The following is a 19,072-nucleotide window of genomic DNA, read 5'->3' on the forward strand; positions in this document are numbered from 1 at the left end:
TTACGTGACCATTTTCTTGTTGTCTGTATGCATGTTGCGAAAGAATAAATGGATCAGTAATCTTTTATCTCCTGAATTGTATTAGTTTAAAGCCTAACAATAATGGCTTTAATCATAGAAATGCATGGTTCATATAGAGGTTTCAACATATATTGGTATTTCATAAGAAGTGTAGTTGCGTACTATGCTGATTACCTTATCTTTAGTGATATTATTTTTAAAACTCCAAGTAGAAGTTTAGATAAGAAGATGTGTTTGTCACAGAAAGATTCTTAGCAGTCAGTTTAGATTTGGTTTTGGGAATAGGCAGTCATTTTCCTTACGTTACAGAAGATGATCCTTCCGATCCTATCAGTCGATAGTTGTGTTTTCATGTAGTTTGGATGTGCATTTTCAGTGTTTTCGGACCCCTCTTGATGACATGCTGGAAGGGTGAATCTGTACACATGTTATTTAAGGGTTTCATGACATTCACCCACAAAATGAATTATAAACGTACTATTTACAACATTTCTAAACCTCTTGCTCCATCAGGTTTGACACAACCCTTGGGCCGCTGGTTTTTGCTGATCAGTACCTTCAGCTCTCAGCTAAACTCCCCTCTCACAATATTTATGGACTTGGAGAGCATGTCCATCAGACCTTCCGCCATGACACCAACTGGAGGACCTGGCCTATCTTCACAAGAGATGGATTTCCCAATGGCGTGAGTCACAACATTTTCACTATTCCAAACCAGTATGACTTACTTTCTTCACTGGAATACAACGTTTTTGGCAAGTTTTTGAGGGACTAAGGATGTCAAGCTTCAAAAAGGATGCAAAAATAATCATAGAAGTAGTTCATACACATCATGCAACATATTCCAAATATTTTGAAGTCATATGACTGAAATACAGTTTTTATTGTTCACTGATAATTGCTGCAATCGGATCAGTGAGTCATCGTTGAATGTAAGAAATGAATCAGTCTGAACAACATAGCTATTTTTTCCGAGATCTAGGGCGGATATCAAGATTTTCAGTGAATTACAACTTAAAATTTGTACATGATATCAGAGGACTTAAAATATACTGCATAAGTTATATATTGTGTTCCAGAGAAGAAATGACTAAATGGTGGCAGAATTGTCGTTTTTTTCGGTTAACTTTACCTTTAATGAGCTATTTATAACTTATCTTACTCATATAAATTACTTTTGTTGTAATAACCCAATGTAATCAGGTTCATGTTGTCATATTAACATGAATAAAACAATTAATTTAAATAGGTAACATGAAGCACATTGTTTAGGTTACTTAACAAAACTTCTGTGTGGGATTAGCCCTGGCATTTGTGTTCAAGACAATGTTCTGAATGTTTTAAATTGTCTCATTAATTGATAAAAGGTTGAAATTTGCCATGACAAACATTAATGCTTTTTCCTACCCCAGGGCACACACAACCTGTACGGACACTACCCCTATTTCACATGTCTGGAAGATGAGAGCGGCCAATCCATTGGAGTTTTCCTCATGAACAGCAATGCTATGGGTAAACATTCGTTTTATTTTGTCATTGCCATTGTTTTTTTTTGTGTGTTTTTTTCATCCTCAGTAACAAACATGAGCTTTGCCGTGGGCTAAAGTCATAATCTTTAACAACATGATTTGTAATGTCTGTGCACAGCACAGTCTTGATGTGCTTGTGGTGTTTGGAATGGCTGCTTTTGCTTAAGGTTAGCAAATTAGGGTAATTTCATTTTTTTAATGTCTGTGTGCAGAGGTGACTATCCAGCCGGCTCCGGCTGTAACCTTCCGAACTATTGGAGGAGTTTTGGACTTCTACATCCTGGTTGGAGACACACCGGAGGCAGTGGTGGGCGAGTTCACGAAGGTGAGCGTTGCTGTCGCATATAAATAGAAACACTAACAACACTTGTTGACAAAATTGTCTGCATTTTAGAAATGCTTTTACATGTTAGATAGAGACATGGCGAAGTGGGCAGTACACACTACACATGGAAGTATGTGGGCAACCCGAGTCCGATCTGAAAGCAAAAAAGAGAAAGTTGTAAAACTTTATTTTGATTGTTTAATTAGCAGTCATTCGAGTATTAGTATACTGTATGCTTAGTATCTGCTAACACTTTATTTTGATGCTCCCCTAACAGACACTGACTAAGAAATTTTGTAAGTACAACTTATATTACTAAGCCTAACCCTAACTTAACCGTCTAATACTCTAATCAGAGTTAGTTGAGATGTAGTTGCAAAGTTATTTATAGTTAGTAAAATGTCTAAAGTTGCTTATCAAAATAAAGTGTGACAAAAAAAAAAAAAATCATATTGTAACAGAGTCAGAAGTTGAATGCATCAAATCTTGTATAATAATACATTTTATAGATTGTTTATTCATTCATATTTATGAATTGTTACATATTTTTACTGTGGAAATATTTTAAACAAAATACTACAATGTATTATGCAAAAATACCGATTGGTCAGTTATAGTATTCTGCAGTCTATTATTTATTTATTTACTTTTGGGAAAATGACAGCTAAAGCTATATTATAACACAAAACATATGAATATTTTCCGTCAAATATTTTTGTACAGTATATAACCATTAAATGTTATGTTATTAATTACACATATTATTAAATGCAAAGATAAAACAATAATGAAATATACATATAGCAATATTATAATTTGTTGTCCTCCCTATTTCTCCACACTCTCTTTTTGATCACACAATACAACTATTACAGATCACATTGATATTTCATGACCATTTCAAGGTTATTATCATTAACACAAAAATAAACAAAAACTATATAAAAAAAAATTAATATATATATGTATATACAGTATATTAAATATACATAAGCTAATATATAAATTTTCAGCTAGCTGCCAAGACATAATTTTCCATTTTCTTTGTAGTACTCAGTCTGAAATAAAAATGGATACGACCTATATAGTCATATATATAAATAATAATACTAATAATAATGACAAAAACACACAACAAAATCACTAAAACTTTAACGAAAATAAAATGAAAAATATAATAATAAAAACTAAAACAGAATGATACCAAAATAACACCTGTCCATTTTTTTTTTTTGGTAAGCAGCCATAATAAGTTATTGCAAAATAAACTTTGACAGGGTCATCAGGAGAACGCCATAAATTCTTACCAAAACTGCATCCTTGCTAATTGATCTAATTGATTCATCTCGTGCTGAAGGTTGAAGTAAAATCATATAGGCCCAGATGAACCTTTCGCCTGAGGGAGTCCTGTGATGTTCAGCGTGTTTAACATTGCTTTATGTGTCTCCAGCTGATTGGCAGGCCTTTCATCCCTCCATACTGGTCTCTGGGCTTCCAGATCTCTCGCTGGGACTACGGCAGCCTGGACAATGTGAAGACAGTCGTGGAGAGGAACCGACAGGCCGGCCTTCCGTATGTAAGTGCCAAGAACAGAAGGAGGGTTCCTCACTTTGTTCTACAAAATTTGATTCCATCCTGCACTTCAAAGCCACGATCTGGAGCACGGAACAAAGCTTTATTAATAATAACTTTACATATGTGAATTTCACCTGTATACGCAGTTAGAAACGTTTAGCACCTTATGGTAGGGTTTTAATTGCCGAAAGATGTATTGAAGCTCAATGTTTGATGTAATTCGAACAAAGAGGGCATTAGCATGTCAGGATATTGCATCTCCATCTGATTAGCATGAGCAAATTACTGGCAGGAGAATCTCACCATCTGCTGATGTTCGATGGAAGTCAAGCCTTCAAAAATCAAAACTGACAACAGTGAATGGACAATGTTGGCATGCAAAAGAGGCATAAAGGATTAGTTATGGACGAGACTTCAGCGAGAATAGCCCGATACAAATATTAATATTAACATTAACAACCTATTTAACTTCCATGATTTGATGCTGAAGTGAAACAGGATGTTCAATGAGAGAAGCAAACTTTGATTTTAAGAGAGTCAACGCCAAACCATTATTTATGTCCACATGTTTTGTGTTTCAGGACGCCCAGATCACTGATATTGACTACATGGAGAACAAAAAGATCTTCACCTATGATATGGATACATTTAAGGATTTGCCTCAGTTTGCTGACTACATGCATGATAAAGGGCAGAAATACATCATCATACTGGTGAGCCATTGCTACCGAAGTTATATTTATGCTAATGTTTAGAGTTGTATAGGTTGGCAAGTTATTTCAGATTTTTGGACAGTAGGCAATAGCAAGTTTTGAGTCATATATTTCAGTGTTTTTTGAGAGTGTTTAAAAGTACCCTTTTTGGTAGGATCCTGCTGTGTCCACAAGTTCAAGGATAAATGGACCCTATGAAACACTTGACAGGGGACATGCTGCTAAAGTTTGGGTCACTGAATCAGATGGCAAAACACCTTTACTGGGAGAGGTAAGATCCTCCAAAGATACTCCTGATCGTGGTATTTTGTTGCTTAATTGTTACTAGGGTTGGAATTGAAAACCGGCTCTTATTTATAAAACTTACTGAACTGAATGGTTTTCACAAATGTTTGGTTTTTTGGACATCTGCATTTTTACGCTAATGGGGACAGATAACATACAGCGTAACCAGAGTAGTCTGATCTGGGACTAATTTTTGGTGTATTGGTAAAATATTTTTAATTAAAATATATTTTTTTTCTATTAAAAAAATAAATAATTATCATGACCATTAGAAACTCGTTCCCACAAATTAAGAATTTGTTCTCTCGTTTTAGTACAATTCACAATTTTTATTGTAAATATATTATATAATTCATTTTAGAATAATTTCTAAAGGATTATGTGATGCTGAAGTCTAGAGTAATGATGCTGAAAATTCAGCTTTGCATCACAGGAATAAATGACATTTTAAATTATATTCAAATAAAAATATATTATTTTTAATTGTAATAATGTTTCACAATTGACTGATTTTACTGTATTTTTAATCAAATAAATGCAGCCTTGATGAGCTTAATAGACTTCTATCTTCTTTCTCTCTATATATTAATAAGTATAATTATTAACTGTTTATGTTACAGTTTTGTGGTGGAGGATTGTACAACAGTGCTTACTTAAAAGAACTAAAAGCCTGTAATCATCAAGTTGAACAAAAAACTGAAAACTTTTTATGTGTTTTAGCCGTTCATTTACACAACAATGTAATTTTGGGGGACTGAAAATCATTATTGTCTCTGTGTAAACTACAAAAGTTTGTAAAACGTTGACGTCATGCGCATGTTTAATCTATAGGCACATAGTTTTTCTTTACAAAGTGACATCGCCAACAACATTTTTAATCCGTGTGAACGGGAATCCTTTTGACAACATTGTCGTTTGTTTTTTACAAAACTGTAAAAACAAAATTGAACCTTGTAAAAATTAGAATAGGTATTTATAAAGAAGTAGAATAAGTAAAGAGACATCGAGAAAGTGAAAGACATTTGGAGTTGCCATGTGATAGCCATGAGAGAGGCCATTAATTTAACATCTGTAACCTTGAGTTAGATCATTTATTAACCACCCCTCAAGGCAACAAGACACATATCACATGGTAATATCACTTGTGATTATTTAGCCGGTTAGGCAGAGGCAGATGCTAATTGCTTTTTTATAGTTTTATTTCAGGTCAATGTGTGCATTGATTTTACATTAGAGTTTAATATCACGCTTTCATGCACCTCAGAGCCATATGTGAGATGAGGAAAAGAAAAGAACACAAGAGGAAATGGAAATGCCCGTGGCTTAAAAACATAAAGACATTAATAAAATGAAAGCGGCAGTTCTAAGTGTCATCTGTGAAAGATTGTGATGTTTGTGATTGAATTTGACCCAAATAATCAAAAGAAATAGTATATGGGCTACTTTTAATAAATGCATATTTATTTATTTACTCTATAATGAAAGTTAAGCATATTTCCTCGTCCCCTCTCTCTCATGTCACAGGTCTGGCCAGGGGAAACCGTGTTTCCTGACTACACAAACGAGGCTTGCATTGATTGGTGGGTTGATGAAATTTCGCGATTCCACAAAGAAGTCAAGCACGATGCTCTCTGGATTGTAAGTAACCCACAGAGATCATTACCCGTGACCAAATATTGAACTTGATCATTTTACGACTTGGTAGAAAGGTCATGAAAAATGTTCTCCAACTTCCTACAGTCTCCGAATCAATATGATATGTCACTGACTCAATATGTATTAATCAAGATATTCGAACACAGCAAAGCTCTATAAACATCGCTGTAGGATTTTAAACTCCATCTGATCTGTACAAAACAGTTTAAACTGCAAAAGCTTTAAAGTCAACATGATATCAAAATTTCAATTAATGTTTATTTGTATAGCGCTTTTTTAAGGACATATCGTTTCAAAGCAGCTTTACAGAAAATGCATTTTCAAAAATATTAAAATCTAGAAACTTTACACCATCCAATCAATTCCTGGTTGATAAAATCAAGTTCTGGCCAACTTTTTTTTCTCACGAAATATTCTGACTTGCATTCTGAAAGTAAAATGGTTCCGAATGCCATTTCATGTTGACTTTAAAGCCTCCCTAAAGGGTGATGCTTTAATCTCGAGATAATTAGGGAGCGCTGAACTAATTGCTGTTTTATTTCTAAGGACATGAATGAGGTGGCCAATTTTGTGAAGGGAGGCATTAAAGGCTGCTCTGACAACAAACTCAACTATCCTCCATTCACCCCACGTGAGTCTGAAATTCATCTACCGTTAGATTTATTCATAGCAGATGCATATCAGCTAAGCATTTCCTCACCATCTGTAAACATCCGTACTCTTTATTTCCATTCGGCTCTAAAGATGTCCTTGATGACCTGATGTACAGTAAGACCTTATGTATGGATGCTAAACAGAAATGGGGGAACCACTATGATGTCCACAGTCTCTATGGGTACTCTATGGTCCTGGCCACTGAGAAGTAAGTTTTTTTTTTTTTTTTTTCACACTCTATATGCTAATAAGCAACTTTAATATAGAGAGTTGGACCCTAAACTAAAGTGTTACCAAAATTACTTTAATCATCTATTGCACAATGTTGCCTCTCTATAAAAAAACTAATTTTCTTAATTTTGCAAGCATGTTTTTAAAGTTGGAAATAAGATGCAGGGATTTTCTTGATCATATGTCATGATGTCATTTTAAGATTTTTTTTTTTTTTTTTTTTTTTCTGGCATGAGACATTGTGGAGGATGCATATTTTTGCTCTGGAGAACTGACTTCAGAAATATGCTTATTTTTTTTGTTTGCGAGTAAACATTTTAAAACTGCTGGAGTCATATAAATTATTTGTGCATTTGGGGGAATTGCTTAAATGTGTTTGTTCTCTTAAAAATTGTGTGACAGTGGAATAGATATGAATTGATATGGATGCAATGAATGCAGATGCTATAGAGAATAGCAGAGTTATGCAATATTGTTGTTATTTGTTATTGTATTATCCATTGGTAAATATCTTTACCTACTATTTTAGTATTTACTTTACATTTAAATGACAAAGTTAAATGATAATAAAGGAATAAGAATTGTTGTGTTTTTCAGCAAAAACTTTAATTTATTTCCAAAATATTAGCTAAAAAATGTTTTAGGATGTCCAATTAACACAAGAAAACTGAACCATTTATTTTGTTCATAGTGTATACGAATGCAAGTAAATCGAAGTATTTTATTTATTTTTTTCAATAGAGAATTAAGAAAAAAAGTGAATGCATGTGTGTGTGTGTGTGTGTGTGTTGGGGGGGGGGGGGGGGTATGGGGGGGGGGGTTGGTCAGTTTTGAAATGATTTATTTGATGAATGTAGGACAGCACACGACAGCTCTGAGTCAGCAGTAGTGACTCAAGTAGCATCACGAGTGACTCAGTGCTTTACTGTCATATGGCAGGATGTTTTCCTCAAAGGGGGGTGAAGAGAGTTGAGTTGTAACATGCTTGCTCCTTTTATTTTTAGCAGGAAATCTGTTTTACTCATCTTGTAATTTCTACATCATTGATTTGTTCCACTCTCGTTCCTTTACGCCTCCTCTCTCATTCAGCTTAACTCCCACTTAACTCCTGCTTGTATGTCTTTTCATCTCTTATGGTTTCCTGGGCCACCCTACTTGGCGTTGTGTCTTTTAAATGCCCTCCTTTATGTCTTTTTATTCTGGTGCCAACACTCCCTTTAGCTGTAAAATTGTGTTTTTGCTTCCAGGGCGGCGAAAGCAGTGTTTGGGAACAGCCGTTCCATGGTCTTTACCCGCTCTTCCTTCCCCGGGGTGGGCAAATACGCTGGGCACTGGTTGGGCGACAACGGTGCCAACTGGAATGACATTAAATGGGCCATACCAGGCATGCTGGAGTTTAACCTTTTCGGAATCCCTTACGTAAGTGGTTTCATTCAGTTTATGTGTCCAAATAAAATGACTTTTCAAATATGGGTAATCGATTGTAGACACCAGTCTTTCTTCAAAACGCAACAGCCCCACTGAGAGACATGGAGAGCATTTAGAAAAAGCTTTTGGTTTTGATTATGTTTCCATGAAACTCAATGAGAAATTGAATGGGCGTTTGGACTCAGTGTTCAGGTTGAATTGAGTTAACATTGACTGGCTGACTCAACAGTCAGATCCAATGAATTCATCACTGGACGGACGATGTAAACATCTCTTGTTATTGCTGCGTTTAAAAGCAGGCCTTGCACAATATTATCTGATCACCAAACGTACTGCGATTTGTACTTTGAGGTATATCGTTTTTAAACCTCTTATTTTATTATCATTATAACAGTATATAACTGTCCCATATTGGCCAGAGTTTGATATTTCATAGCTTGTGAGTTCTCAAATAAAATGCAGTATATTACAGTATTGCGTTCTTATTTAATTTTCTACATTGTAGAAAACAAATTGTAGAAAACAAAACAAATGTTTCTCAACAAATTCCAACTACACTAAACTTGGTTACTAAAATTAGCCATAAATGACATACAGTAAGATTGTAAAGTATAAGAGTATAATCTGAGTTGCTAATAGCTTTTAAAGCTGAAAAATTAACGTGGAGGGCATCTCAGATCAGTTGGGCTTGATAAGAAATATTTGATCAAATATTGAGATTTCTCATTTTTGATTTCAGACTTTGGTGCCCTTGCAAATCTGAGCACAGATGTTAAGATATCTTATGAAGAATCATGAGTCTTTTTCTCAGTAGAAACATCTAAGAAATAGGAGACTTCAGCAAAACTCTCCACTTAATCTCAACTGAGATTGAATTTTTCTTTCAAAGATCAGGAGATATTTTGCATGTATGTGAACACAAATAAACCGGAGAAAACGTGATTGAAGTGATGATTCCTATTCAAAATACTGAATGTTACAGATGAATAATTTTGCACTCCTGGCATAAATTAAGAAATGAATGTCACTGCAAACCAGATTTATCATAAACAGTGGTGAAATATCGAAGTCTTAAATCTTTCTAATGACGCTCAGTTTGTCTAGATCAAGTAAGAGTGTGATGTTTTAACGGGTAGTGAATGTTGAACAACAATAATATTGTTAAAAAAAAAAAAAAAAAAAAAAAAAACATCTGTGATCTTGAAGGGGTTAAGTAACTTATTTTAAGGATCTGCCTCTCTGAAAAGTCCATAAGCCAGTCAAAAATAAACACAAATAAGTCACCAATTTTATAATAATATCTAAAGTTGACTATCTGAGAAAAAAAATTAATCAAAAAAAAAATATATATATATATATATATATATATATATATATAATTATTTTTAAATTTCAATTGAGATTCACAAATGAGACAATTCGGTCTTGGAATGAGTTCATATTTGAGGCTTTTAATAGCAGACTTTGGTATTTTGGCAACAATTAGCTCATTTTTGGGGTCTTTTCTTATACTCTAGAGCAGTGGTTCTCAACCCTGCCCCTGAAGGACCCCCAACACTGCACATTTTCTTTGTCTCCCTAATCAAACACACCTGATTCAACTCATCAGCTCATTAACCCATGTGATAATGAGATAATGAGTTGAATCAGGTGTGTTTGATAAGGGAGACAAAGAAAACGTGCAGTGTTGGGGGTCCTTCAGGGGCAGGGTTGAGAACCACTGCTCTAGAGCAGGGTTCACCAATCTCGGTCCTGGAGGGCCGCTGTCCTGCAGAGTTTAGCTCCAACCCCAATTAAACACACCTGAACCAGCTAATCAAGGTCTCACTAGGCATACTAGAAACTTTCAAACAGGTGTGTTGGAGCTGGTTGGAGCTAAACTCTGCAGGACAGCGGCCCTCCAGGACCGAGATTGGTGAACCCTGCTCTAGAGCAGGGATAGGCAACTCCGGTCCTGGAGGGCCACTGTCCTGCAGAGTTTAGCTTCGGCCCTGATAAAAACTCACCTGCCTGTATCTATCTAGTAATCCTGAAAACACTGATTGCCTTGTTCAGGTGTGTTTAATTAGGGTTGGAGCTAAACTCTGCAGGACAGCGGCCCTCCAGGACCGGAGTTGCCTATCCCTGCTCTAGAGAGACGTTTAAGAGTTGACTGGTGTCTTTTTCATAAAAAAAAGAAAATCTCATTTGAATCACCTCCCTGTTCTGGAGAAACAGAGTTCTCATTGTGATTTTTTCCTCCTCTGGAGAGATACTGAATCTCATGATTTTATTCGGCAGAACGGAGTGGACATCTGTGGGTTCTTCGACGACTCACCAGAGGAGCTTTGCAGACGTTGGATGCAAGTCGGCGCGTTCTACCCCTTCAGCCGTAACCACAACGCACAAGGTTACAGTGTACGTCCCGACCTCTAAATACCAACGAAGTGTACAAAGCGTCTTCCTCTTCTAACATCTCTGCTATGTGTTACTAGCCCAACGGCAATGCTCGGAATTACAAACGTGTCCTCTCTCTTTAAATGCTATTTGTAGAAGATTTATTTCTCTAATCATCATTGTGAGATTGGCGTGAGAGAAGCAATCAGACCTCCGGAGCGAGAGTTTGAGAGGGCAAATGAGGATGAATGGAAAATTATATTCTTGGTGAAATTAGATGAATAAGATTTGACCTTTTAGTCAGAGAGTAATCATTCCTCGGCTGTCTCCGGGACCGATGGCTCTCCACCATGATGAACATATTATCAGTAGCCACAGTAAAATCCATTTACCTCTCGGTCTCTCTTTGCTCTTCAGCTTACTCTCCATGACTAGTTTGATGTCCCTTTTGTAACAGGACCAGGACCCTGCAGCATACGGCCTTGACTCCCTCTTGGTGAACTCCTCCAGGCATTACCTTAACATCCGATACAACCTTCTGCCGTACCTCTACACGTTGTTCTACAAGGCCAACGTTAATGGGGAGACCGTAGTGCGTCCCTTGATGCATGAGTGAGTTCTTAAGCATGTGCAAACAGTGTCAGCCTCAACAACAAACATTTGTTTTGTGTTTATTAACTTTATGTATATGTATGTGTGTATGGATATATGTAAAGTTGTATTAGTCAAGCATCCAGGAACAAACTACAAACTGCTTTATAAGATAGTTTTGTCGCTCTGCAGGTTCTATTCCGACAGTGAAACCTGGGCGGTGGACAAGCAGTTCTTGTGGGGAGCACACCTTCTCATCACACCTGTGTTGGATCCTGTGAGTGAACACACACACAAACACACACTGTGTTGTATGACTTCCTGTGTGCACATGCAGATGACCTCCTCTGGGACAAATGCGAGGAAGATGGGACTTTTTTCTCACTCTTTTCATTTCCATCTCCTCCTTTTCTCTCTTTCTAATGAGTTCGTCGACCTCATTATGAAGAAATTAGAACTGAATATAGATTGCGGCCATGTGAAAATGGGTGATGAATTGTTTGAACAGGCTTCGTGAATTTTATCAAGAATATGACTAAAACCCTTCATGTTCAAAGAGCTTCCCACGAGAACATGGCAAAAGGCCCGTTTTGAGAAAGTTTGATGCGCATACGTCAAGAGACGAGAGTGTTGGGTTTATTTCAAATCTTTAGGGACTGCATGTGATGTAAACACTTCAATCAGCAGCAAAATCCATATGCATCAGATGCATGAAAATGATAATTACTGGACCATGTGGTCTGAAAAAAAAAAAGTTGTTAGGTGCTAAAACAAGTTGCAGGGAAGAAAAACTGCTGTTGTTTTTCATCTCGCAAGCATTAATTTAATGACACCCGACATCTAACTTGCAGATCAGTTGAACTTTGATCTTCTCAACATGGGTTTTGACTAGGGAAATCTATTCCCACCTTCAGAGATTTTGTCATCTTAGCCATCTTTTTTTAGTGCTCAGATGTTCTCGCTCATCTTCGCTCTCAATTAAAGAGTCAAGAATGTTGGTGAGCTTCAAAGAGGGAGAAGGAACCGCTGTGTGGGGGTCAGGACTGCTCTCAAATGTAAAAAAAAAGAAAAAAATCATAAAAACAATAATATATATATATATATACTGTATTATAATAATATTTAATAATAATTGTTATTATAATCATAAATATGTATATATAAAATTCCGCTTTGCATCACATGAATAAATTACATTTTAAAATATATTGCATAATATTTCACAAAAGTCGTTTTTGTCATCACAGGAATGGCAAAATTTGTGATGGCCAATTTTATTTTATTTATTTATTATTATTTTTTTATTTTTTTTTGTTTGTTTGCTTGCGTGTGTGTTTGAGTGGTTTTGTAGTTATCCCTAGGGTTTAGGATTAAGTTAAAAAGGACTAAATAAAATAAAACACAATTTCCATGGACCTCCTGCTGATTAGTTTAGTTACTAACTGTAGGCTGTTTATGTTTCCCAAGTGTTTACATTTACAGTGGTGTCAAACGTGGCTCAGGTTAATCATTATTTGGAGCATCTCTCGTTTTACAGTTTTTTTCGATTGCTAAAGGATTGCTAACTGGAGTCACATGTGCAAAACTCTAACTACAGTCTGCACAGCAGCAGTTCATGTGGACCAAACTCTTGTTCGGTTTTCATTGCTTGAACACAGTTTTCAAAACTCTACACACTTATCCCATGACTTTAACCACAACCTGCACAACACTGTGGATCTACAGCACTTTGTTCAAATGCTAACACACTGCTGTCAAAACTGTGAACCACGCATTCAAAACAGAATAGATTTCAGCCTTGTGCCTTTCAAACACTGCTGATTGCAATTTCAGCTGAAAGGCTAAGCAGGTGTCTTGTTTTAGACTTGTTAGTGAACACACACACACACACACACACACACACACATATATATATATATATATATATATATAGCTAGAGCTCAGAAAGACTAATTTTGGAAATGGAACAAGGAAGACGGGTTTTGATGGGAACTGATGTTGATGAAAAACTGTGGCCTGATGCTAGAGAGAGGCAGGATTAGCCCCTCAATTATTTGTTTGAATTACAGTATGTACTTTTAGTTTCTACCTTTTTTTTCTCATTACTGTAATTCCGTAAATTACTACAGACTATTGAAGCAAACTGCTAATTTTCATTTACCTTAAAGAATTGTTATGTTCTAAAAAAATAAATAAATCATGTGAAAGAATGTCACTCTTTTCTTTGAAGAAAATATTACTTTGTATGAAGTCACTGAAATTGTTCAAATTGTTGTATTTTCTGTATTGGTGTTTGATGCTAGTGTTTTTACTCTCAGTGTGTTCTGAGTGACAGTGTGTGTTATCTCAGTGAGGGTTGTGCATAGTGTTTGGCTGCACTGAGCCTGTTTTGAGCCATGTGTTAAGAGTTGTGTTGCTTGGAATGTGTTTTGCAGGTGATGTGAACTGTTTAGCTCAGGTGACTGTTGGTAGTGCAGACTGTAGTTAGAGTTTTGCACATGTAGCTCCAGTTGTGCTCACTGTTGTTTAGCAATCGGAAAAAACTGTAAGAAACACTGTTTCTGTCTTAAAGTCGCCCAGTTCCTCAGTTCAGATTGCTTTCAGCTTGATATGAATATATTAGAGTGCCACCATCAGAAATGTACAGTTGGGTTTCCCTTAGGCACAGGCATGAATCATCTTGTCTTTTGGTTCGTTTACTGCTCCTCTTTCTGTCAGATTCTTACTCTCCAATATCTCGCTCGTATTCTCTCTTTCTGAAGCTTGAAAAACCATGACAGGAGGACCAAATCTCTCGGGGGGGAAAAAAACACCATCCCTGAGGGCCTGCCCATTAGTTTAATGAATCATGTTCATTATTAAACCATTAAAATAATTTCTGTCATTATGTTCAACATGCACATATGCTTTCACACGTCTTTATGTCTTTAACATGGCTGGTTCTTCTGTTATATAGGGTGTTACAACTGTGGAGGCCTATATCCCAGATGCCATCTGGTATGACTTTGAGACGGTAAGACCATCATCAAAATTGTACATGTTTGTGTGAATTATTCCAGTAAAATCTGTGCTTTAAACTTCCTCTAGAGGTTTTCGTTTAAGAGTGTGGTTAGTGCTCTATCCAGATAAACTACCAGCGATCAGATCATCTATGTGTTGTGCGTCCCAGAACGGGTCGATTACATCAAGTCATGATTGGCAAAGCAGGTCTTAAATGACCCTGGCAGAGGAAGAGAAAGTTTGATGGAGAGGAGCTACACGGATAATCTGATTGGATCTGAAATGACTTATGGGTAGAGCGGAGACTCAATGTCTGTCTCGGCATTGACCTAGTCGCACAGTCAGAAAGAGGGGTGAGGGGTCTTGTGCAAGAGATGGGGAACTCAGCCAGTGTGAGACGAATTAACAATGAAAACCATGCTGAAAATAAGCATGTTAAGCTCAGTTTCTGCTGTAATATTATAGTGATTACAGTTATTGTTATTACTGTAAAATCAATAATGAATTAATATGGGGTCTATGTCAAACAGTGTAAGAAGCTTTCAGATTATCTTTGTCTTTTTATGAAAGTGATGGTGAATACCAAGCTATCTATAAACTATGACTCTGATCCTAAATCTAATTTGCTGATTCTAAATAAATCTATATTTTAACTGATACCTGAAATTAATAAATATATCTTGATGTAATTTAAAATGTATTACTTTTGTATACACATTTTACAGTTAGGATGCCAATGTCAGCTGTAAACACTGTAGTGGTCATCATATTTTTTGTTTGTTTGTTTTTTTAAAAAAAATTAAGACTATCAAAAATAATTATTATCGTTTTGGTCTAAATACATTTTATTCAAATTTATTTCAATTCATGCATTTAGTTGCTAACTAAATATCTGCTATTATCTGCTTAATAAGCTTAAGGGACACATAATAATGATTACATTATTTTGAAATGAATAGCCTAATGATACACAACCATTCAAAAGTTTGGGGTCAAAGATTTCATTTTAACATGCTGGTTTGATGCGCAAGAAACATTTATTCTTATTATAATCAGTGTTGAAAAAAGTTGTGTATATATTTAATTATATATATATATACTGTATATATTTACAGTGTAATGTTTTGATTTGTTTTTTAGGAGACAAAGATTACAGAACGCAAAGTGAAAGTTAACATGCACCTGCCCGAAGATAAACTCGGTTTACACCTGAGAGGTGGAGCCATTCTGCCTGTTCAAAGACCAGATGTCACTACCACATTCAGGTAATGATGGGTACCAAAAAAAAACATACATGTAGACTTTACCTGAAAATTATGGAAGCTTGTTTCCGCCACAAAATAAAACATTTGAAAAGATAATTGTGACTTTTTATCTCACAATTGCGAGTTTACATCTCGCAATTCTGACTTTATTTCTCAGAATTGCGAGATATAAAGTCAGAATTGCGTGAAATAAAGTCACAATTGCGTGTTATAAAGTCAGAATTGCGAGATATAAAGTCAGAATTGCGTGAAATAAAGTCACAATTGCGTGTTATAAAGTCAGAATTGCGAGATATAAAGTCAGAATTGCGTGTTATAAAGTCAGAATTCTGACTTTTTTTCTCGCAATTGCGACTTTATATCACGCAATTCTGACTTTAACACGCAATTGCGAGTTTATATCTCGCAATTCTGACATCTTTTCTCACAATTGCGAGATATAAACTCACAATTGTGAGATATAAAGTCCAATTCTAAGGAAAAAAAAAAAAACGGACTTTTTTTTTTTTACCTCGGAATAGTTTATATCTCACAATTCTGACTTTATAACACGCAATTGCAACTTTATATCGTGCAATTCTGACTTTATATCTCGCAATTGCGACTTTATTTCCCAGAATTGCGACTTTATATCTCGCAATTGCGACTTTATTTCCCAGAATTGCGACTTTATATCTCGCAATTGCGACTTTATTTCCCAGAATTGCGACTTTATATCTCGCAATTGCGACTTTATTTCTCAGAATTGCGACTTTATATCTCGCAATTGTGACTTTATTTCCCAGAATTGTGACTTTATAACACGCAATTCTGACTTTATATCTCGCAATTGCGACTTTATTTCTCACAATTCTGACTTCATATCTCGCAATTGTGAGGAAAAAAGTCACAATTCTGACTTGATATATCGCAATTGTGAGAAAAAAAGTCAGAATTGTGAGATAAAAAGTCGCAATTATTATTATTTATTTATTATTCATTGGCGGAAACAAGCTTCCATAGAAAATACATATAGCATTAAATGGCAAAAAAAATAAAAAATAATTATATATATACTCATATTAGACCACTGTAACTAAACTCTATCCATGAAAATACAGCCAATTGGCTTTCAGGGAGTCTTTTAGCCCCTCCCACTTTCATCAAACACATCTGATGCCCAGTAAAATAGTGTCCATGTTTTTTTTTTTTTTTTTTTTTTTTTATGGTGTTTTGTACATTTACCATTACACAACAATAATATTCTTTGAGTTACCTTAGCATGTGAATATGATCATCATTTTGCACTGTTGTAACATGATTCACAATATCATCATAATATGATTAGCAGTACAATGTTTATAATACATACAAATATTTAGTGTTTTTTTTTTTTTTTTGCACTTGCTGTGTGTTTCAAACATTTATATTTTTTTAATTTTTTTCCTCTCAGAGGTAGTTCTGTGTTTTCATTCTTCTCATTTCTGTTCATCTGTATGAGGCCTGAGTTTCCATTAAACATTAGGGAAAATTGTTTGAATTTCTCTCAATAGCTTTTCATTTTATAGTGCTTTTTATTTCCCTCTGAATATATTACACCTTCAACAATAGACATGGAAATGTTCTTTATCTCTCAAAGTATCTTTTGGGGTGTGCTTGCACAAAAAATAGGGGTGACACGAATGCCTCACAAATACAAGGTGCAGTACAACTTATTTAAAATTCATCCCGCTTTGCTGTACGGTGTCTGTGACATGTTATTCACAAACAAGAATCCCATCTGAACTTCAAAGGATCCGTTTTCTATCTGCTTTTCAGTTTCTGGTAAAAAAAGTTGTACGTTTGTGTGATGAAAGTTATGTGTTCCCTCAGCCGACGTCATCCCATGGGACTGATCATCGCTCTCGATGACAACCAGGCTGCGTCAGGCGAGCTATTTTGGGATGACGGAGACTCTCGAGGTATTTTTGAGGGACTTGCTATTAATTAGAAGTTGTTGTTTTTTTCTCTCTGACAGTTCACTGTCAGAAACAAGAATCTACCTTACTGAGGGCTCAATAATACGGATGATTTTCTGCAAGCCCGGTTAAGCCTGAATTTCAGATTTTTACTTACACTTCCAAGGTTTTCACTTAAAAATTATTTTACTCTTAGCTACATTTTTTTCTTTATCAGAACAAAATGTATTTATATTTCATTAAAAGTTGGATTTTTACTTCGCAAGGACATCTATAATTTAACCCCATGGCAAATATAAATTCATACAGTAAACACGCATTTTGCTTGGATTCATCGAAGACTTGTACGTTCGATAAAACCTTCTCGGTTACCTTGGTTTTTACATTAGCAGAATTTGCAACATCCAAATGTTCAATAAATTAACAGTGCGGAGAAAAACAAATGTTAGAGTTTGCCAGGCATAAAAAGACATGAATATGAGCAACAAACTTAAGTGTAGTGAAAAAGCAACACTGGCCTAAAACGAATTCAAATTGATTACAGGTTTATCCTTATTGTTGAGCCCTATAATAATCTTTTGTTTAAGTTAAATTATTAGATCTACGCTAATGTTTCTTAAAAAAAAAACTCTTGTATGACTCATATTTATGTTTATTTGTCTCTCATAACTTCTCTTTCTTAGATACTGTTTCATCCGGCTCCCACATTCACTACCAGTTTTCAGTGGATAAAGTACGTCATCCTATTGTCACTTTTGTTGTTGTTGTTGTTGTTCTTTTAGATGGCATTATAGTGTACAGTATGTCCAAACAGTAAAATTTAAGTCTTTCTTTTTTTAAATTACATATTGTAAAATTGTAATCAGTATTAATGTCTGATATTTTTCTGCTGGATCAGAATGTCTTGTCAATGCACGTTGCCCACAATGGATACTCGGATCCAAACAATTTGAAGTTTGAGAACATCACTGTGATGGGAATGACTACTGCTCCTCTTCTCGTGCTTGTGACAGTCGATTCCACTAGTTACCCTCTGTTGTCGTCCCAGATTCACTACGATTCTACCAAACAGGTAATTATATAGTTTTAACATCAATGCGTTTCCTGTTCAATATAATATACAATATATAATACACAGTACTATCACCACAGCATCTAATACTTCCATTAAAAGCCAAGGTTTTTTTAAATAAAAAAAGACCTCTGAAAATAGCTGTCCTTCAAAGGGCATCACATAATTCTCAGAAATGTATTAGCTAATTTGACATTCTCAAAATATCTCTAAATGAAGTAAAAAATGCAAATTAAAAAATAATTCACTGCTGACATAACATACAGTAATTTGGACTGTGAGCCAGTCCAACAAACCATGTCCACAAAACAGAGCCTGACTTGTGTTTAATACGGAGCAGGATTCCCTAGGGTACCAGGAGAGACCCTGTCATTCCAAGTGAGTGTCCAGGTATGCTCTCGGACCAGTGATTGA

The 19,072-nt window shown here is 35.5% G+C and overlaps 1 protein-coding gene across 1 annotated transcript in view; it reads left to right on the plus strand.

The window, feature by feature from the left end:
- si (sucrase-isomaltase) overlaps window positions 1-19,072 on the plus strand; it is a 54,266-nt gene that overhangs the window by 5,848 nt on the left and 29,346 nt on the right. Inside the window, exons 7-24 of the mRNA XM_084409281.1 lie at window positions 535-706; window positions 1,434-1,533; window positions 1,763-1,875; window positions 3,326-3,451; window positions 4,032-4,163; window positions 4,318-4,434; window positions 5,973-6,086; window positions 6,651-6,735; window positions 6,849-6,966; window positions 8,237-8,408; window positions 10,698-10,814; window positions 11,251-11,405; window positions 11,577-11,661; window positions 14,341-14,397; window positions 15,525-15,649; window positions 17,501-17,589; window positions 18,270-18,319; window positions 18,485-18,658. Coding sequence (XP_084265407.1) covers window positions 535-706; window positions 1,434-1,533; window positions 1,763-1,875; window positions 3,326-3,451; window positions 4,032-4,163; window positions 4,318-4,434; window positions 5,973-6,086; window positions 6,651-6,735; window positions 6,849-6,966; window positions 8,237-8,408; window positions 10,698-10,814; window positions 11,251-11,405; window positions 11,577-11,661; window positions 14,341-14,397; window positions 15,525-15,649; window positions 17,501-17,589; window positions 18,270-18,319; window positions 18,485-18,658 — 2,101 coding nt within the window. The remainder of the gene's footprint in view (window positions 1-534; window positions 707-1,433; window positions 1,534-1,762; window positions 1,876-3,325; window positions 3,452-4,031; window positions 4,164-4,317; window positions 4,435-5,972; window positions 6,087-6,650; window positions 6,736-6,848; window positions 6,967-8,236; window positions 8,409-10,697; window positions 10,815-11,250; window positions 11,406-11,576; window positions 11,662-14,340; window positions 14,398-15,524; window positions 15,650-17,500; window positions 17,590-18,269; window positions 18,320-18,484; window positions 18,659-19,072) is intronic.

This window comes from Rutilus rutilus (assembly GCF_951802725.1).
Source record: "Rutilus rutilus genome assembly, chromosome: 5".
In the NCBI taxonomy this organism is placed as follows: Eukaryota; Metazoa; Chordata; class Actinopteri; order Cypriniformes; family Leuciscidae; genus Rutilus; species Rutilus rutilus.